Source organism: Gopherus flavomarginatus, chromosome 7 (genome assembly GCF_025201925.1).
Source record: "Gopherus flavomarginatus isolate rGopFla2 chromosome 7, rGopFla2.mat.asm, whole genome shotgun sequence".
NCBI classification, from domain to species: Eukaryota; Metazoa; Chordata; order Testudines; family Testudinidae; genus Gopherus; species Gopherus flavomarginatus.
Window position 1 is genome coordinate 101,261,675 of NC_066623.1, and position 20,316 is coordinate 101,281,990.

A 20,316-nucleotide genomic window follows, 5' to 3' on the forward strand; every position below is an offset into this window, starting at 1 on the left:
GCAAAATGTCTTCATTAGCTGGGAAGTCAGCATCGTGACTGCTGCCAAATGCAATATATAAAGCAGCAGAACTGAACTGAATGAGGACAGATTAAGGGAGAAGTTCCTGTGCTACTGATTTATTTCCCTCACTCAAAAGACACTAGCTTTATGATTCATATTCAGAGGACAGGCCTTTTAGCAGAGAAGAATATTAAAAAGCAGGGAGGGCGGAGGTTTATTGGGTGGATGCTCTCAGTTTCACAGGTCCTTTCAAACCTTTTCCAAGCTGCTTTGGTTTCAACAGTTTTGTTTTTGTTTTTAATTTTTACTGCACTCTCCCGTCCTGTCCCCTCGCCTTCTCATCTCAGCACCTCTCCTCTGGTTCGATGGACAAATTGTTGCCTTTGCTAAATGCTGGACACCAGCCAGCTGGCACCAATTCACTGTCCAAGACCTCAGAGACTGCACATTTAATTGCAGTGATATGAGTGCAGCAGAGACTGAAGAGTGAAAGGTTGAAATCTGGCATGCGGTCCATAGATCTACTTGCCAGAAAGGAATTGCCTAGTGCCACCCCGCTAGATTAATTAGAGCTGGCAAGTTGAACGCAATGCTTTTTGATTCCTGCAAGTTTTCCTCTCGGAGACAGTTTCAAGCAGCTGAGGAGTCCCTTTGTAGTAACTATTCAAAAGTCTGCTGCTTTAACAACGTGGCATGTTCTGAAGAGGAGGCTCTCGTATGAGAGCCAAAATATACAGAATCCACTTGCTGGTCTGGCTCCCACTGAGATTACAGAGATCAGGCTACAAGAACACTTTGAGCCAGCGTGTCTCTGCAGTCTCCACCCCAGGATGTACTGCAAAGGACACGTACTGTGCATGCTCTGGGACTGGAAATGTGCTTTAGACTCTATTTGTGTGAACAAAGCTGGCAGCTTGAGTGGATATTGTGGAGCAAAGAAGCTCTATTGTGTTTCACAGTTGTCATGAGAATCAGATGAACAAGTTTAGAATAAGCTGATCGGACTGAAGTTCCTTTAACAGAAGAAAAAAAAGAACAGCCCTGCTTGGTAAAAATAAGCATAGGAAATTACTTTAAAATAGTCCATAGTAAATGATGGGACAGCTTTGGATATCTCCCATTTTACTATGTACATAGCTGCTCAATGACATCTCAAGTGAAACTGACTCTCATATCCCTGATAGGAGATAGTCTCACAAAACAGAAAAGAAGAATCCCCCAAGGGATAAATTACTGCAGATTATTCAGGACTAAAGTTGCCAAATTATTGAAGTCAGGCTGTACACTGCACACACATACTACCCCTGCAAAACCGGTTCTTTCGTGTGTGACTCAGTACATAACTACCCACATGTGTGTGCTTCATTTACTCACATTTACAGTGGAGTCAAAACTGACACAGGAGTAACAGAGAAGCAAAAAGAGAAAAATCCATCGGATCCAGAAAGGAAACTTCTTGACCATCACAAATCAGAAGCATTGTCTCCAGAGCAGCCAACACAAAGGAGACAGGAAGTGACAAAAATATCATGGGGGTCAAGTCACCTAAGGTAGGGAAATTAAAGAAATCCTGAATAGGGACACCATACTTTGTGTATTTGGAATTCAACCTGCCACAAAATTCAGATCTCCCCCACCCCACATTAAGATGAATTAGAGGCCTGAAAACGCCTCCCATTAAAAATCTCTCTGGAAACTCTCTTTGGCTATGAATCCACAGAAATGTGCATAGTGGAATGGCTGTTTTGGGAAGTAGGGAAGGCGGAACACTGCTCTTTCGCCAAACTTAGTGAAAATAAAAGGTCCAAATCGCCTATATATATTTTATGAGCAGGGCTCTTTTATGTAATTATCTCAAGACCTTCAGTTAGTACGTACACATGGTGCATATTCTGTATTCATGGGACTTCTGGCCATATGTGAACACTGTTAAAAACAATAGCGAATAGTTCTGACGATTTCATGTTTGTACTGCATCTCTTCTCTGTACTATACAGCTTTTGAATAAATTTGTCTGACTGTACATAGCCCAACCAGTTCTATGACAATAATGAGATACTTTCCCCTGTAAATTATATTGAAAATAGGCGCTATTATTATTTATATAGTAGTGGTGTCAGACACCCCAGCCAGGACTGGGGTCCCATTGTGTTGGCACTGTAGAAACAGACATGAAGATGTGGTCTCCTTCCCAAATAGTTTACCATCTAAGAAACATTTTACTTCAAGGAAAAGGTTGTTTACTTATTTATTTAAATGAATTTGGTGCTCATGAAAAATGCTAGTTGGACAGCTCTGGAGACTGCATTACTCTTATCCACTGGACAGAGGCAGCAGCTATTCAAGCCTCCTCTCATAGCCCTGCTGTGAAGAACATGGGAAATGGTCATAAAAATAAATAAATATATGTGTACCTTTGATTATTTGATTACCATTGCTTTGATGGCCACCAAGGATCAAAGAGTTAATTCAGTCCTGGTTTTACATGTCTACAGGAAGGCAGGCAATGGCTTTAGAAAACCCCAGTAACCTGTACTTAAGGGGACAATACAGGTGTCGATCCCTACAAAGTCTACCCCTGACAATGTTAGGGCTTCAGGGAGAATGACTGCAACAAAGGACTTTTGGAACTATTCAAAACCTGAGCCCCAGATGACAAAGGGGAAAAAGCAGTGTCTGGAGGGAGGCCAACAGTGCTCCATTTCCCCATATGTGTAGCCTTTTGTTGTTTTTCTGATTGCTATGTTCCTACAAATAAATAAATAGTATTTGGATTGAAGAAGCTGTCCTGGGACGCTGCAGTTGCTGAAGGGAAGTCTCTTTTGGGTGGCGAAACCTGCCAGGCCTTCTAAGAAAACATGGCTGGAGAACAGGGGAGCTGTAGCCTAGGGACCTGGTCTGAAAGTGGGTGAATTGTGGGAATCCATCCTGAGAGAAGTGCAGGCGCTCTGTCACTTGAAAGGGGTGGGGAGCCAATCAGGATCCATGAGTCTGCTGTCATCAGACCTTTTGGGGCAGGACTTTCTGTGGTCTGTGTCAACAGTGAGCCATGGGTAATGAGGTGCAAGGTGGTTATAGCGGCTGCTGGGTGGCAACATGGAAGTCTCTCTACCTACCAATTCTGAGTTCAGCACCTGTTGGGCCTTACAGGTAGCTACAGAGACTGATGAAAAGTACAGCTAATCCTGTAACCATGACACCAGGCAATGAATGGCAACCCTGAAATGAAGAAACCACCTCTGAAGATAAGAGGATAACTCATTTGCCATACCAACTGAGAATGGGCTTCTGCTTAGATTTACTTTCAGAGTAGACAGCTGAGGATTGTGTGATGTGGATAATTGTCCAGACTGGCCAAAAACTTCTTTTACAAAGGCCACAGACCAAACTTTAAATGATAGTGACTTTCTGGTGACTACTAACCTAGAACTGGATTTGAACCAATCCACTAATTAGTTATGAAACTCCCTTTGGCCCCTTGCTTGAGCTATCCAAGTCTCTCAGTGGAAACAGTCTTACAAAGCGGCCTGGGAGTCTGAATGCCCAAGAAAAGCAGTAGTTAATTCCAAAAATGAAACCTCATTTGAAAGAAAAATGGGAATTTTACCATAAATGAAACTATTATATACATCAGAAAAATTATGTTCAACATTTGTAACTTTCAAAATATCAAAGGCATGATTAGCAAAATCTTTTGTTCAAATTCTTTAGATTCCTTGAGGTAATGAAAACTAGGTCATGGAGCTTCTCAGTAAGTTTAAAGTAAATGCCCTTCGCAAGCAATATCTAATTCTGTGACTCACGGAGCATTCAGCCTAGATAATGGCAATACTATATCCACACACATATACCACCAAAAGCACTCATACCAGCGCCAAAAGAAAAAATAATAATCCAGTAGATGATTTTGAACAGTTTCCTGTAAGAGGCCTGAAAGAAATCCACTGCCCAACTGACGCACTTTAACCCTGCTTTCTGTTTTCTGAATTCCTCCTGACAGTTGGCTCTTTCGTTCGCCAGAACCACAACAAAGGATGGCGTTGAGTTTCCATACAGACCATTTCTCTCTCTCTTCTCTGATCATCTCACAAAGGTATTATTGTTGCTGGCTCACTGGGGCTCCATGCACCTGAGGCAGATCAAAGGCACTTTATAATGCCAGCCTGACCACACAGGTCTCTCTCCCACTGCATTAAATTAAACCTGATGATTAATCTCTATTGCCTTGAGTGTCCCTCGGTACAAAGAGAAAAAATATATTTCTAACAAAACATGAGTATAATAAAGTCCCATATTATAGCCCTAATTAAAAAAAGGTACAGCTAAGTTCAATCAACTGCAGTTGAATATACGTCTCATTAAAAACACACACAATTGCCCTATGTGCTCTATAGTCACTTGGTACAATATAAGCAGATGGGGATAAAGGACATGTAAACCAAAGACCTCCCATAGATTTGATCCAGAACGGCTTAGAATTTGCTTGTTGTCTGTTGATTGGAAATTGTGGTGCCTTTAAAATTGAAAAAAAAAAAAACCCCAACAACGCCACAACAAAACCCTACAACCAAAACACACACCTGGGAGAAGGGGGGAAATAAATACTTAGCAAATGCTGAGTTGTTACATTTAAATGAAAACCAGTTTAAGTTTCTCCAAGAACCACAGAAAATGCCTATTCCTAAACTGGGGCTCAAGCCATTAAGGAGTATCTTATTCTGTGAATACTTCACTGGGACTACGCTCACAGGAGTAGAGTACTAATCTACAGTATATCAATTAGAACTTGTCTATACTAGAAAATTCTGCCGCTTTAACTATACTGCTATGGTTAAAATGGCAACCCTCCCCCCCAGATTCCACTCCCAGTGTGGATGCAGTCATACCAGTATACAAGTTTGGGCAGCAAAATAAGATCTATTTTGGCACCTGTATATCAGTATAACTGCATCTCCCAAGGCTTATACCTATATAACTACATCAATTAAAAAAAACACACCCCTAAACAACACAGTGATCTCAGTATAGCTTTTCAGGTGTAGACCAGGGCTAAAGATGGGATTTTAGACCTAAAATCCTGATTTAACAAGGAATTTAAACATGTGCTTAAGTACATAATTAAATCCCATTGACTTCAAGTACCTGCTAAATGTTTTGTCTTAATAGGGACATGATTACTGGCATGCTTAAAATTAAGCACATACTTAAGTCCTTTGCTGAACTGGGGCATAACTGACAAGGTCACTGTCTTATTAACATGCTGCTGTCATGGCCTATTCCATGAATACACAGTATGAGGACAAGCTATAGGCACGTCTATTAAGTGTAGTAATGACATTATTTAACAGTAGCTCTCTCTCTTCACAATCTGAGATGCCTTTCCTTGACAGGAAAACCTCTACCACCCCTGCCCCAATTTGCTCATTCAGGAAAAATTCAAGTTATAATCAGTCTAAATTTAAGAGCATAATGAGTTTTAAATAAAAAATATGGCAGAAAAGGGTACTTCTCTAAATGGAATAGCTTTCAGACTCATACATTTTAATTAGGTATAAATTTCCAAAGCAGACACTAAATTTTAATTGCAAGCTAAGGAAAAGCTTTTTCGTTAATTCACTGGGAAAAATTAACAAAGCAAAAATTGCTTATCTGGTTTTTTTGAAGTCATCACACATATCATAATTCAATATAGATCATTGCAGCTCTCAGTGAAAGATGGATTTATATTGATTGAGTGAGGAGGTGGGGGAAGAAGGGCTGCTGGAGAACACACACTACTTCTCTGAAGACGCTGCTCAGGAACACATTAGTGACATGTTTGTCATGGATAACTCAAATTCAGAGTCTTCAGCTCTGATTTCATGCTGCTCTCTTTAAGCTTCTGCAGCGTTGCATTAGACTTTGCTTTAGCACTTCGTGTCAGGGTTTTTTTCCCTAGTATTGATTTCCACTATTATGTAGGGTGACCAGATGTCCCATTTTTAAAGGGACAGTCCCATTTTTTGAAACTCCTTCTTACATAGGCACCTATTACCCCTCACTCTCTGTCCTGTTTTTTTCACAGTTGCTATCTGGTCACCCTACTACTATGAAATCTCCTGGTTGCTAGCAAATGCATAATATGTAATTAAAATCTGAAAGTAAAGATAAAGAACACACCAGAGTAACAAACAAACAAAAAAAACAGGGGAGGGGATGGGAAAATAAAGTGTAATTTCTCTTCAGAGACATTAGCTACTATACAAAACCATCACTGTGACCATGTAGCGAACCTACCCCCATGTGACAGGAAGATGTTCCACATATCACAGCAAGCCGGGACGTAACTGGCTGATTTTCACAGGGCAGGTTATATCCTTTCACATCTGCTCCAATCACTCCTATTTTTAAAAAAATATATCTTAAAAAACAACCCAACCTTCCATAAAACAGAGTTGTTTAGTATTTGAATGGTTGCAAAGGATCCCACACTGCTTATAGGGCAGACCAGTTTCACAATTAAAAAGGGCTACTCCAGTCTGGTGACTGTGGACACTGTTTTATTGACAAGATAAGGATGTTCCAAACGTATGGGGCATTACACAGATTAATTACTCTCCTCTATACCCATTATTATTATTTTATTTATATTCCAGCAGAGCCAGGAGGCCTCAACAGTAATCATGGCCCCATTGTACCAGGCATCATATAAATGTGTAGAAAAAGACAGCCCTTGTACTGAAGAGTTTACAGTTTCAATAGCCTAAATAGAGAAAAATGAAAAAACAAAAGGAAATATCACCATCATCCCTGTTTTACAGATGAAGAACTGAAATGTAAAGAGACTAAGTGACTTGCCTAAGATCATACAGGAAGTGTGTGGAAGAGCTGGGAATTGAACCCTAATCTCCTGAATCGCAGGCAAGTGCCTTCATGATTTCTTGCTTTGTCCCCTCCCCATCTACTGTCTGATTGCTGTGCAGGGTGTTTGTGTGTGTACCTCCTAATAGCACTGATCAAAGCCTAGGCACATTTGAAAATCCTCCTAAGTACTAATATGCATCTTCAGGCACCTAAATACCTCTAAAATCCTGACCCTAAATCCTTGAGTACATAAGTGTAAATGCAGAATCCGATTTGAACCAAGAAATATACAAGTGGAAGACGAGGCCGAGATTATGTCTGTGGTATTCTGTACACGTATGGGATTCATTTATTTGTACAGATAAACAGAATCCTTAAAGTGTTGGTGCTACCTATCATGCTTTATCTTTTACCTGCCAGACAGTGACATGCCCCACTACACATTAAGGATTTTGTATAGTTTAGTCTAACAGGTAGTTTCCTGAACTAAGAAGTACTATAGTTATAGACTCATAGACTCATAGATTCTAGGGTCAGATGGGACCAATGTGATCATCTAGTCCGACCCCCCGCACAAAGCAGGCCACAGAACCCTACCCATCCACTTCTATAACAAACCCCTAACCTATGTCCGAGTTATTGAAGTCTTCAAATTGTGGTTTGGAGACCTCAAGCTGCAGAGAATCCACCAGTAGTTAGAACTACTAGAAGGCATTCAGAAGTCTATCTGCCCACTACAGCATACAAATCTACCCAGGTGTGACTTGTCAGTGCAACAGGTAGACATTTATTTGTATGTCTCCCATAATGTTACTAAGCCTCGTGGTTCAATAACTGTTAAACATTAAGAAAATGTGTATTGCTTCAGCAGAAATATTGGCTCTGTTGATGTCAGTAGGAATTTTCCTATTGATTTCAGTGGGGCCAGAATGTCACCCTTAGTGTTTATGCCAACTTTACTGTCAATGAGTTCTCAAAAAGTCCTATCTGTGATTGACTGAAGTGAGATATAATTATAATATGCTATAACTAATGTTAATGAATAAAAAACGTTGCATATAACTACAGTTGTCAACCCTCTAGGATTGGCCTGGAGTCTCTAGGAATTAAAGATTATGTCATGTGATGAAATCTCCAGGAATACATCCAACCAAATTTAGCAATCCTAATTATAACATAGAATTATAATGAAGATCCAGCCATTTAATTCAGTTCTTAGAACAATTTAAGTGCTGTTATAAATAGTTTTTACGTTTATTTTTGTCAGAATCTGTAGTACACTGGGACAGCCTCATGGGATACACAATTACTTTTGTGAAAGTCCCCAAAGGACAGATTTAAGACAGCAAACTTTAGTACCATACAAAACAATATGACACTCAGTATCAAATGGCAGGAAACAGCAGTCATAATTTCAGGTTTTTTTCCACAGTAACAAAGTATTTCAGATATTGTGCAATAAGAGATCTACAATGCTGGAGCCTGTTTTAATGGAGCAGGTAGTTTATTCCAGCTTTTTGAGGTCACAGGCTCAAGAGCCAGACCTCTCATACTCAGTTTTAACTCAAAGCACTTTAAAATTAATAGACTAGGTCGAATGAAGGGCATATATCTATTCAGCTTCCAGTTTTCAGCTTTTTAGTAACAGATTTCAGATGCACTAGCTTGGAAGCTACTCAAGACCTCTGTAGCAGTAAATATCAAATAACTCTTCATCTCCTTCCTACCCCACTCTCAGACTTCAAAGCTGTCACAGATTCCAGAGCTCAGAACATCCAAAAATTCTAGCCAAATGCAGAAATGGACGGTGTGTCAAATTTTACTGGCTATGAAAACTAAATCTTCACCATGTCACTGTGGTTCAGTCTGCATGCTGAGAAAGTGCTGTTTTTACTGTTCTATCTTTGAGGACCATTTTTGATACACTCAGAAGAATGTATTTCAATGGAACAATTATGACATCCAATGGAAATTAATGTACAACTGGTTAATCTAGAGCAGTGGTTCTCAAACTTTTGTACTGGTGACCCCTTTCACATACCAAGCCTCTGAATGTGACCCCCTCTTATAAATTAAAACCACTTTAAAATATATTTAACACCATCATAAAAGCTGGAGGCAAAGCGGGGTTTGGGATAGAGGCTGACAGCTCGTGATCCCCCATGTAATAACCTCGCGACCCAGAGGGGTCCTGAAACCGAGTTTGAGAACCCCTGATCCAAAGCATATCCTCTATACACTATGTGTATAGACTACACTATGACAAAATGGTGAAAATGCCCAAAACATGTGACATCACATTTTTAATACATGGCAACTTTTCATTAACTAGAGCAGTTAATTATTCTCAATATTTCCTGGCTTAAATTTACCATGTTGCAGATGTTTCTCTCTTCTCCCTGCATTCTCTTTCCTCTGTATATTTTTCTTCAATATTTTTCTACTTTTAAAATAATGGCTGCACTATCTGACACTATCCTTTTCCCCCTCATTTTCATTAGAATTTATTTTCAGTGGAAACCTTCAATTTCCCCCTTGTTTTCTTATTTCCTCTCCTCTCCACCACTATTTTTCTTTAGGCTCTTTCAGTTTTATTTCCTGAACTTTATGATTAAAGAAGCTGGAAAGAAAGGGTGGAAGGGAAGCAGGAGTTCTCACCCAACCATGGAGAAAGGAGAGCTGTTCTTCTGCATTACCAGGGGTGGCTCTAGGTATTTTGCTGCCCCAAGCATGGCAGGCAGGCTGCCTTCGGCGGCTTGCCTGCGGGAGGTCCCTGGTCCCGCGGATTTGGCAGCACGCCTACGGGAGGTTCACCAAAGCCGTGGGACCAGCAGACCCTCCGCAGGCAAGCCACTGAAGGCAACTTGCCTGCCGCCCTCGAGGCGACCAGCAGAGTGCACCTCGTGGCTTGCCACCCCAGGCAAGCGCTTGGCGTGCTGGTGCCTGGAGCCGCCCCTGTGCATTACAGAGATCGCCCTCTGCTCTGGTTACCCTCTTCTCATGTGCACTCTTATGCTCGCCCTCTCTTCCCCGTTCTCTCCTCTGCACTCTCTCTCTTCAGTCCAAATCTTTCTTATTTCATCTTCTTCTCTATCAGCCCCATATTTGGCAACCCTTCCCAGAGCAGATTTACGTCTCACAGATTCTCTCCTCCTACAACCTCCTTCCATCTCTCCTTGATTTGCACTCAATTTGTCCTCGTTTTGCAGTGACTCTCCTTGCTACTACCCTGCATCAGCCTCCCTCTACCAGAGAGAGACATCCCTTTTCCAAGCCATCACCTTTGTAACAGTGCTGCCTGTACAGCACTGAGGAAAACATACAGAGAGATCCATGTGACTGGTTCTCCAGCCCCTAAGCAGTTAAACGTCACCCACTATGTGCAGAGCCAGAACAGGGAATCTGTGACTGGTAGAGCTCCTGTATGGGAATATGGAGGCACTGTGGAAAATGGTGTCTGGACTGAAAATTCTAAAATATGAAAAGTTATTTCCCATCCACATTTATTCACTGATATGCCATGTGGCTGGCAGTGTAGATAACAAGAGCTGTTCATTCCTCTGTATAGGAATTAACGCTATGTCATCAGTCCAGCTTTCAGTATATTTCCCCCCACACACATAATCAATATCTTGTTGATTTCAAAGGATCACTTAATTCTGGAAAGGCTGGACCTTTAATGCAGTTTTGTTAAGATTCAAACTTCAAACTCTAAAGAGGTTGGGTGCAGCAAATTATTCTCCATGTTTAAATAAATGCATGAGTTTAACATATACAACATGAAGGATGAAGAGATGATGAAGAGAAAGAGCAAGTCACTGCCTAAAGGTTCATGATTTAAGCCTTACAAAGGCCTTCGGTGATGCATGTTTACAGCATAAAATCAAATTGTATATTTTATGTCCTAAAAGAAAGGATATTTTGTTACACAAGTCTATATTGTATTTAGTGAATGGTATACATTTTAATAAACCTAAGCAAGTGGAATGTAAAAAAAAAATGAGATTACAGGCCTGACTTTGAAAAGCAGTCTCTAATTTTGCTGGCACAATTTTGCTTATATTTAAGTCCAAATTTTTGATCCACCCGGGCCTGGGCCTCCATTTTCAAAAGCACAAAATTGCAAGAGCAAGTAACCATTTTGCACACAGTTTTATGCACCCTTAATACATCTCACTTCGCCAGTAAGGCACTGATTTTTACTGCCTTTAGACATTTAAGTTCCTTAAACTGCAGGGGCTAATGACTGTGGGGACAAAAAAAATCACCTACATTTATTGCACTGGCAACTTGAGCTTGCAAAAATGCCATCCCCGTTTCTGAAAATCTGACCCTTGTTTTGTAGCATTGCACATGAAAACTGCAAGGGTAAAAGCATGTGTGTTTCCACGAAAATTAGGTCCGTTGGAGTGTTTTGAAGTGTTGAAATTTGTGTACCAAATATTCATCTACCTCCACAAAAATAAGATGTGGAAATATTTCTCATAGTTCAATATGAATTTGTTTATAAGATAGTTCATAGCAATGTGATTCAATGTGAGATTATACATTATCATGTATATTCTACAACATGAAAACGTTAAGTCCTTCTACTGAAAAATATGCTGATTTTCCCTATTTTTAAAAAGCCCACCCATCCACATAGTGAGACTAATTGGTTTCCTAGCCAGAGTACAGATGCTCTGATTAAATGATTAAATATGGTCAATACAAACTATAATAATATGTACAGTATATGGATAATCTAGGAGAAACAACTATTGGAAATCATAAAAAAATGCTAAAATAGTACCTGCTGTTTACTAAATATTAATTTAGTTCTTCTTAGTTTTGACCAGTGTATTTAATAAACTATCAGAAAATGAGAGAATTCCACTTACCAGAGAGGCATTTTGGTCCAGTGCATGGGGCACCAGACTAGGATTAGGTTTAGGACACAGATTCCATTCCTAGCTCTGCCACTGATTTGCTGTGTGATCTTGGACAAGATGCTTCACCTCTCTGTGCCTTTGTTTCCCCAACCAACACTGTGTGTGTGTTTTGTTTAGTTAGAATGCAAGCTCTTTGGAAGACTTTCTCTCTATGGGTCTTCACAGTGCATGGCATAATGGAGCCCCAATCTCTGTTAGATTTCTAGATGCTATGCTAGTACAAACTAATAACAACAAATTATCTTCTCTGGTTCTCTGATTTACAAGAATTCCAAGCATTTCTGACACCAGCAGGACAGCTGGGATCGGATCTACCTTCAGAATTTGTTTACTGAATGACATACAGCATGCCAAGTTTAACATGGATAGAGAAGATTTCTAGTGCTCGCAGCATTTGGTCTGACATCTCCGCATCTCGGCAATAAACCCCCACACAGGGAGGTCTCCATGTTTTAATATCGAAACAGGCTGACTTTGAAAATAGAACCTTGCTGGATTAATAATGAAACAGACATTAAAACAAACACATTGTACGTGTGTGAGAGAGACTTTCAAACTTTGATGTTAACTGTGGTCGGAATCCTGAAATCAGGGTACCTAATTAAAAAAAAACCACCACCTAAATTCAAATTGAGGTATTAAAGGCCAGATTTACAAAGATGTTTTACACACTAAAGAGCCAGCCAGGCACCTACAGGAATATACAAAATTGCCTGTACAGTTTAGGCACCCATCTCTCATTGACAGACAATGGCAGCTAGGCACTCTCTTAGGTACTCATTCCATTACGTGCCTATCTGCATCTTTAGGTGCCTACATACTTTTGTAAATAATAATATCTGGCTCTTACATAGCGCTTCTCAGTAGTTCCCAAAGGGCTTCACAGTCTTTAATGTGTTTATCCTTGCAACACCCCTGTGAGTTACTAATAGCCCCATTTTACAGATGGGGAACAGAGGAAGGGAGGTTAAATGATATGCCCATGATTGCACAGGAAGTTTATGGTGGAGCAGGGAACTGAACCTGCATTTCCCAACTCCTAAGCTAGTGCCTAACCATCCATCTGGCCTTAAGTCAAAGAAGCTTAATTTTCAGAGGTGATAAACACTTGCAGTTCTGGCTGATGCTCATGAGTGCTCTGGCTGATCAGTAACTCTGAAAACCAAGTCTCCATGAACACCTCTGAGACACATCCTGTGTGACCTGCAGATGCAGTGCTTGGCAGGAGAGTCCTCCGCAACATGAGGCCTTCAACTGATACTAGTTTACAGCATGATGGTTAACAGGAAATTTAGTATTGTAGAGGTTTGGTGTAGCAGGATGGTTACGCACTCCTGCCCTGCGTGGCTTGAAACAGCTCAGGAGAGGGCTGTGGTTGGGGCAAGAAGCCTGGACTGATTGGGGAAAGTAGGCTCAGCTGTGGCCATACCCCAGTCAGGCCCAGCTGGCCCCTATAAGAGGCTGTGAGCTAAAGGCCCAGACAGTCTCCCTCTGCTTGTAGAGGGAGAAGGGTCTGGCTGAAGGGACCTAAGCAAGACACCTAGATTGGGAGCAGGGCTGGGGAAGAGCCAGAGGAACTGGGAGCTCTGGCCCAGAAAGCCCCAGGCTGCAGGTCTGACTATAGGCTGAATAGGTGCAGGGTTGCAATGGGGCAGGCCATGGGGAGGCAGAGGCAGTAGGTCTGAACCCCTTTGCCTGTGATGAGTGGCTTATACTGCAATCTGCCCCAGTGAATGGGGTTTAGATGGAGACTGGGCCAAGACTGAGGTGAAGTGTGGATAGTGGGTGGTGGTTCCCCTGGGAAGGGGAGACCCAGAATGGTTGGGGTACTGCCAGGGGGCAGCACCTGGTAAAAGGGGCACTGAGGTCCTGGGAAGAACATGGTGGCCAGCAGTAAAGTGGATCTCTGGCCAGCAGAAGGCGCTCTGGACGCTGGAAGCTAATTCCTGAGGCTAACAAGCAGGAGGGGCCGCCAGGTGAGTCTGTGCCCGCTTACATTTGGACACTATCATTCTGGGAAAGTGTCAGTCCTGTGTCCCAGCCAGAACAAAAGATCAGTTTTGACTCCCCATCACCTGAGACTGGGGAGCCAGACCTTATGTTTGTGGGATGTGAAAAGCTCAGAAAAGGAAATTCAGGTAACAGGAAATTTCCCCACCTGACTATCCAACTCCAAGCTGATCATAATGGATTCAAATTAAATGGATTAAAAACTGGCTACCTGATTGGTCTCAAAATGTAACTGAAAACAGAGAATCATCATTGAGTGGGTGTGTTTCTAGTGGGGTCCCGCATGGATCGGTTCTTAGCCTTATGTTACTTTAACATTTTTATCGATAATGTGAAAGAAAACATACAGTCATCATTGATACAGTGTGCAGATGATAAAAAATTGGAGTGGTAAATAATGAAAAGGACAAGTCACTGATCTGGATTGCTTGGCCAGCTGGACACAAGCAAACAAGATCTGTTTTAATACAGCTAAAAGTAAATGTCCACATCTAGGAACAAAATATAGGCCATACTTACAAGATGGAGGACTCTATCCTGGGAAGCAGTGACTCTGAAAGGGATTCAGGGATCATGGTGGATAACCAGTTGAACATGAGCTCTCAGTGTGATGTTGTGGCCAAAAGGACTAACGAGAGCCTTGGTTGCATAAACAGGGGAACCTTAAGTAGGAATAGATAGGTTACTTTACCTCTGTATTTGGCACTGATGTAAGAGCTGCTGGAATACTGTGTCCAGTTCTGGTATTCGCAGTTCAAGAAGGATGTTAAATTGGAAAGGGTTCAGAGAACAGCCACAAGAATAATTAAGATTGAAAAACATGCCTAATAGAGATTAAATTCCTTGAGTCTATATTTTTAGCTTAACAAAGAGGGATCACTTGATCACAGCCTATGAGGGCTTGTCTACGTGGAGCAGCAATGCACACTAGGGGGTGTGATTTCTAAAGGGCACCAACATGTTGCATACTAACTGGCCTGTGTGAGAACTAAAAGTTCTCTTGTGCACATTAATGTAATACAGTTTGAAAGAACACTTTTCCTGGGATCCAAGATTAAGTAACTAGTACCAAAGCAACCACGCTGGTGAAACTTTCTGTGGCTACCCAGTTCGCAGGTGTGGAGCTAATTATGGGGGAGCTTACAATAGCTCCTCTTCCACATCCATCATTCCTATTTTCATCCTGGTCCCTGCATCTACCTCCCACTGGGGCTGCACAGACTGCAGGAATTAGTCCACCCCTAGGGCTGCAGTAGCTCAAGCAGGGAACTAGAGAAGAGGATCAGGACCAGGTGGCTTTGTTTTAATAAAAACAAGAAGGGAAAACCAGTTTCTACAGGGTAGTGTCAGGAATGAGGGCCTCCAGCTACACCTGCCCAGCCACCAGGCAGCCAATGAGAGTACTTGGACCACAGCAGAACCACCTGATTGGATAAGGCAGAGAGGTGCTTGCTCTTGCTCTTAAGCCAAGCAGCTGCAGAGGCTTTGTGGCTACTCAGTGCATGCAGCTGTGGTGTCTCTGCCGCCCTGGGCTTGCCTCACTCCAAGCCCTGCTCCAGCCCTGACCCTGCCCTGTACCCAGCCTCATTCCAGTTTAGATCGTGCCCCACCCCTTGCATTGTTCTAATCCTGTTCCAACCTTGCCCCTACTTGGAACCAGCCCTGCTCCTGCCTTTCCATATTCCAGGTAATCTGGTTCTGACTCTTGGCTCCAATTTCTGCATCAGACTCTGTTTTGACTCTTGGCTCTGACTTTGCTTCTGACCTTCTGCTTTGACCACTAGACCTGACACCTACTCCAACTACTAGGCATGACTGCCTAAGACCATCTCTGAGAGGCTCTTCTCCAAGCTCCACCACTCACTGCCATCCCCTTTGTGAAGTGCGTATCTCCAGACAGACAGGCCTCAGTTCAACTCTATGGAAAAGCACCAATTTGTAGCTGACGGCCAAGAACAATGCTCTTTGGGCTGCATAGTTCAGTTTTTCCTCAGCAGTCAAACCACTGGGACATCAAGTAAGCATTGTCCATGCTCATGCCTCCCTTGACATAGTCCACCAGACCCAAATGCTTTACTGGCAGTTGGACATAGGAAGTACGAAAGCTCTGCATTACAGAGGCATTTTTGTAAACACTGGTAAATCCAGTTGAAGAGCAAAACTCTCCTTTCAGAATGACAAAGTGGAGCAAGACACAGATCTTTGTTTTCCCTACATGCATGAAGCTCCCGCTATAAATTCTATGCATGTAGAGAAGCACAGAAACTTGAAATCTTGTGAGATACAGTCCTCGGAGAACAACTTTTACCCAAAAATCAGATGTTGCTGTCTTCCTTTTTCCTACTTCCAAAGGTCACAAATGTATTTCAATAAACAGATGATGCTGGAGCTCTAAGACTAAAAACTACTGGTGATAAAACCAGCTTGAAGGAAAATGGTAAATAAAGCATAGTGGGCAAATTCATCCCTTGAGTAGTTCTACTGAAGTCTTCATGAAGTATGACTGAAATGGCATGTGGATGACATGCATTAAAGGTGAAATGAAAAACTTTCAAAAGCAAAATAAAATACACCTTCCCCCAAATCAGTACAAAAAAGTATGCGGGCTTCAAAATTTCAAATGCTTTTCATTTTAAAAGACATCTGAAAATAATTTCTATCAATATTTTCACTAAGCTACAAGCCCAGAATTAAGCATCCTGCACTTTCCTGGCAAGAACAGAGAGGAGCTTTGTGAAGCTCGGTGATCTCATTTTGCAAGGGAGTATTCCAACTTATTCCCTTTTCTTTCTGATGCATTTCACATCAAAACCATGCCAAAACTGCGATGAGTACCCGCATGGCCCACAGTATGCCATCATTTTTATGGCTGACTTAGAACAACACTTCCTCAGCTCTCATCCCCTAACACCCCTGCTCTACTTGCACTACATTGATGACGTCTTCATCATCTGGACCCATGGAAAAGAAGTCCTTGAGGAATTCCACCATGATTTCAACAATTTCCATCCCACTATCATCCTTAGGCTAGACCAATCCACACAAGCAGTCCATTTCCTGGACGCTACTGTACTAATAAGCGATGGTCACACAAACACCACTCTATACTGGAAACCTACTGACTGCTATACTTCCCTACATGCCTCCAGCTTCCATCCAGGATGCACCACATGATCCATTGTTTACAGCCAAGCTCTAAGATACAATCACATTTGCTCCAATCCCTCAGATGAAACATCTACAAGATCTCTATCAAGCATTCTTAAAACTACAATACCCACCTGCTGAAGTGAAAAAACAGATTGACAGAGCCAGAAGAGTACCCAGAAGTCACCTACTACAGGACAGGCCCAACAAAGAAAATCACAGAACACCACCAGCTGTCACCTTCAGCCCCCAACTAAAACTTCTCCAGCTCATCATCAAAGATCTACAACCTATCCTGAAAGATGATTCATCACTCTCTCAGATCTTGGGAGACAGACCAGTCCTCACTTACAGACAGCCCCCCAACTTGAAGCAAACACTCACCAGCCACCACACAACAAAAATACTAACCCAGGAACCTATCCTTGCAACAAAGCCTGATACCAACTCTGTCCACATATCTATTCAAGTGACACCATCATAGAATCCAATCACATCAGCCACACCATCAGGGGCTTGTTCACCTGCACATCTACCAATGTGATATATGCCATCATCTGCCAGCAATACCCCTCTGCCATGTACATAGGCCAAACTGGACAGTCTCTATGCAAAAAAAATAAATGGACACAAATCTGACATCAGGAATCATAACATTCAAAAACCAGTAGGAGAACACTTCAACCTCTCTGGTCACTCAGTAACAGACTTAAAGGTGGCAGTTTTGCAACAGAAAAGCTTTAAAAACAGACTCCAATGAGAAACTGCTGAACTTGAATTAATATGCAAACTAGACAGCATTAATTTAGGCTTGAATAGAGACTGGGAATGGCTGAGTCATGACACAGATTGAATCTATTTTCCCCATGTTAAGTATCCTCACACCTCTTGTCAACTGTCTGAAATGGGCCATCCTGATTATCACTACAAAACTTTTTTTTCTCCTGCTGATAATTGCTCATCTTAATTAATTAGCCTCTTAGAGTTGATATGGCTATTTCCACCTTTTCATGTTCTATGTGCATATATATCTCCTTACTATATGATCCATTCTATGCATCTGAAGAAGTGGGCTGTAGCCCACGAAAGCTTATGCGCCAATAAATGTGTTAGTCTCTAAGGTGCCACAAGTACTCTTGTTCTTCTTTTTGAAGAGATTTAGACACCTAACATGTAAACAGCAATTATTTCAGATTTGTTTGAAAGATTTATAAGCCTTCTGGCAAATCTGGGCTAGATTTTTAAGTTTGTTTTCAAACTCAAAGCTAAAGACTGGTGAAAACCAAAAGCTTTGGCCTTGGCTACACTCACACTTTACAGCGCTGCAACTGGGGTGTGAAAAAACACCCCCCTGAGCGCTGCAAGATACAGCGCTGTAAAGCGTCAGTGTAATCAGGGCAGCAGCGCTGGGAGCACGGCTCCCAGCGCTGCACACTATACCCATAAGGGATGTGGTTTACATGCAGCGCTGGGAGAGCTCTCTCCCAGCGCTGCCGCTCTGACTACACTCACACTTCAAAGCGCTGCCGCGGCAGCGCTTTGAAATTCCAAATGTAGCCATACCCTTTCAGACTGAATCTAGATTTCACATACTCTCGAAGTTCAGGAATGCTCAACAGAAAGTCGGCTAACGAATGACTGACACCAGATCAGATTTTTAATAGCTAGATTCCATTTTTTGTGGCTACAAACTGTGGATGCTATGTGCCATGTTAGTCTGTATCAGTAAAAACAATGAGGAGGCCTTGTAGCCACAAGGACTCCTCGTTATTTTAAATGAATTACACCCATAATCCTAATAAAGCAAGCAGTTTTTGTGCTACGTCCCACATTGGGCTAGTATAAAGGAAATGCACAAAGGTCTCCATTCCATTATTTAAACAGAGGGAGATTACCCCTACCAATGGGGAGTTATGGGGCTGAACCATGTTTTAAGTCAACCTAAATTCAGCCAATGAAGTACAATAATGCACACATCCAACAGCTCCATGGAGTCTCAAAGTAAAAGCCTTCTTAAAAGGTTTAAGGTTTTACCAGTACATTTAAACTATTTTAGCATCAAAACAGTTTGTTCTATAATCTTTCTCATTTATGCTTTACACAGGATACTTATAAACAGACCCAGCTTCCTTTGTTTTTTTAGACTACTGTTTTCTTCCTAAACTCTGTTAGTCTCATTGACACCTAATCCTCACCAGTTCCCCTCACCCCCATCCCTCCTTTCATCTGTCTCTTGTGTCCTATTGACACTTAAACTGTCAATTTACTGGGGCAGACTCTGACTGCTTTGTTATTTGTCTGTACAAGACACAGCACAGGGGGCCTCATCCCTGCATGGTAGTCAGAGGTGGTACAGTATGAACCGTACTCACAATAACTGTAGTCTCAATTTCTCAGCATTTACAGATGAAGAAGATAGCCCTTTGTTTGCCAGAAGCTGGGAATGGGCTACAGGGGATGGATCACTTGCTGATTACCTGTTCTGTACTTTCCCTCTGGGGCACTTGGTATTGGCCTCGGAAGACAGGATATTGGGCTAGATGGACCTTTGGTCTGACCCTGTATGGTATCTTCCCCATTCCTTCCCATTCACCTGCAGTGGAATGTGGGATGTAACAGCTCTGTGAAGCCTGCTACCCCTCATTACCTGTGATCAATGGTACAGGTAGCAGAAGCAAGCTTGTCAGGGAGGGTCGTTTTGCTGCAGGGAACAATCTGTATCTATATGACACTGAACAAATTATTTGTCTCTTTACCTCAGGTCTATGAAATGGACATTATAATACTACGTAGAGCTGAGTGAATACCTTATAGTAATACTATCAGAGCTGAGTGAAATATTTGCAGTTAAATGTTTTTCCTCAGAAATTTTACAACTTTTGAGCTCAAATATTTTTGTTAAATTAGGGAAATATGAGTGAAATTTTTTGAAGAATGTCAATGAAGTTTCATAGATTTTTAAGGCCAGAAGGAACCCTTATTGTCATCTAGTGTGAACTCTATGTAGCACAGGCCAGAGAACTTCCCTGAGAGATTCCTGCATCAGACCCATGATTTTTGGCTGAGCACTTTATTTTGTACTTGGGGTGGGTTTTTCCTAATGTGTTGAAGAAATGGGAAGCTCAGTGGGAGCACTAGACTCTCAGCCCCTGAGAATTAGGTCCTTTGTGTCTCAAATTGAGAACCTGAAAATGGAGGCAACAAAAATTAGTGGACACTTGAAAATTTCAAATTGATTTTAGTGAAGTTTACACACACTCTTTTTTTGTATCATAGAAGATCATAGAAGATTAGGATTAGAAGATACCTCAGGAGGTCATCCAGTCCAACCCCCTGCTCAAAGCAGGACCAATCCCCAAATAAATCATCCCAGCCAGGGCTT

At 41.8% G+C, this 20,316-nt stretch overlaps 1 protein-coding gene across 3 annotated transcripts in view; it reads right to left on the bottom strand.

Moving 5' to 3' along the window:
- FGGY (FGGY carbohydrate kinase domain containing) overlaps positions 1 to 20,316 on the bottom strand; it is a 201,323-nt gene that overhangs the window by 80,678 nt on the left and 100,329 nt on the right. For all 3 annotated transcript variants that reach the window (XM_050962008.1, XM_050962009.1, XM_050962007.1), the window contains exon 8: positions 6,280 to 6,383. In XM_050962008.1, coding sequence (XP_050817965.1) covers positions 6,280 to 6,383 — 104 coding nt within the window. The remainder of the gene's footprint in view (positions 1 to 6,279; positions 6,384 to 20,316) is intronic.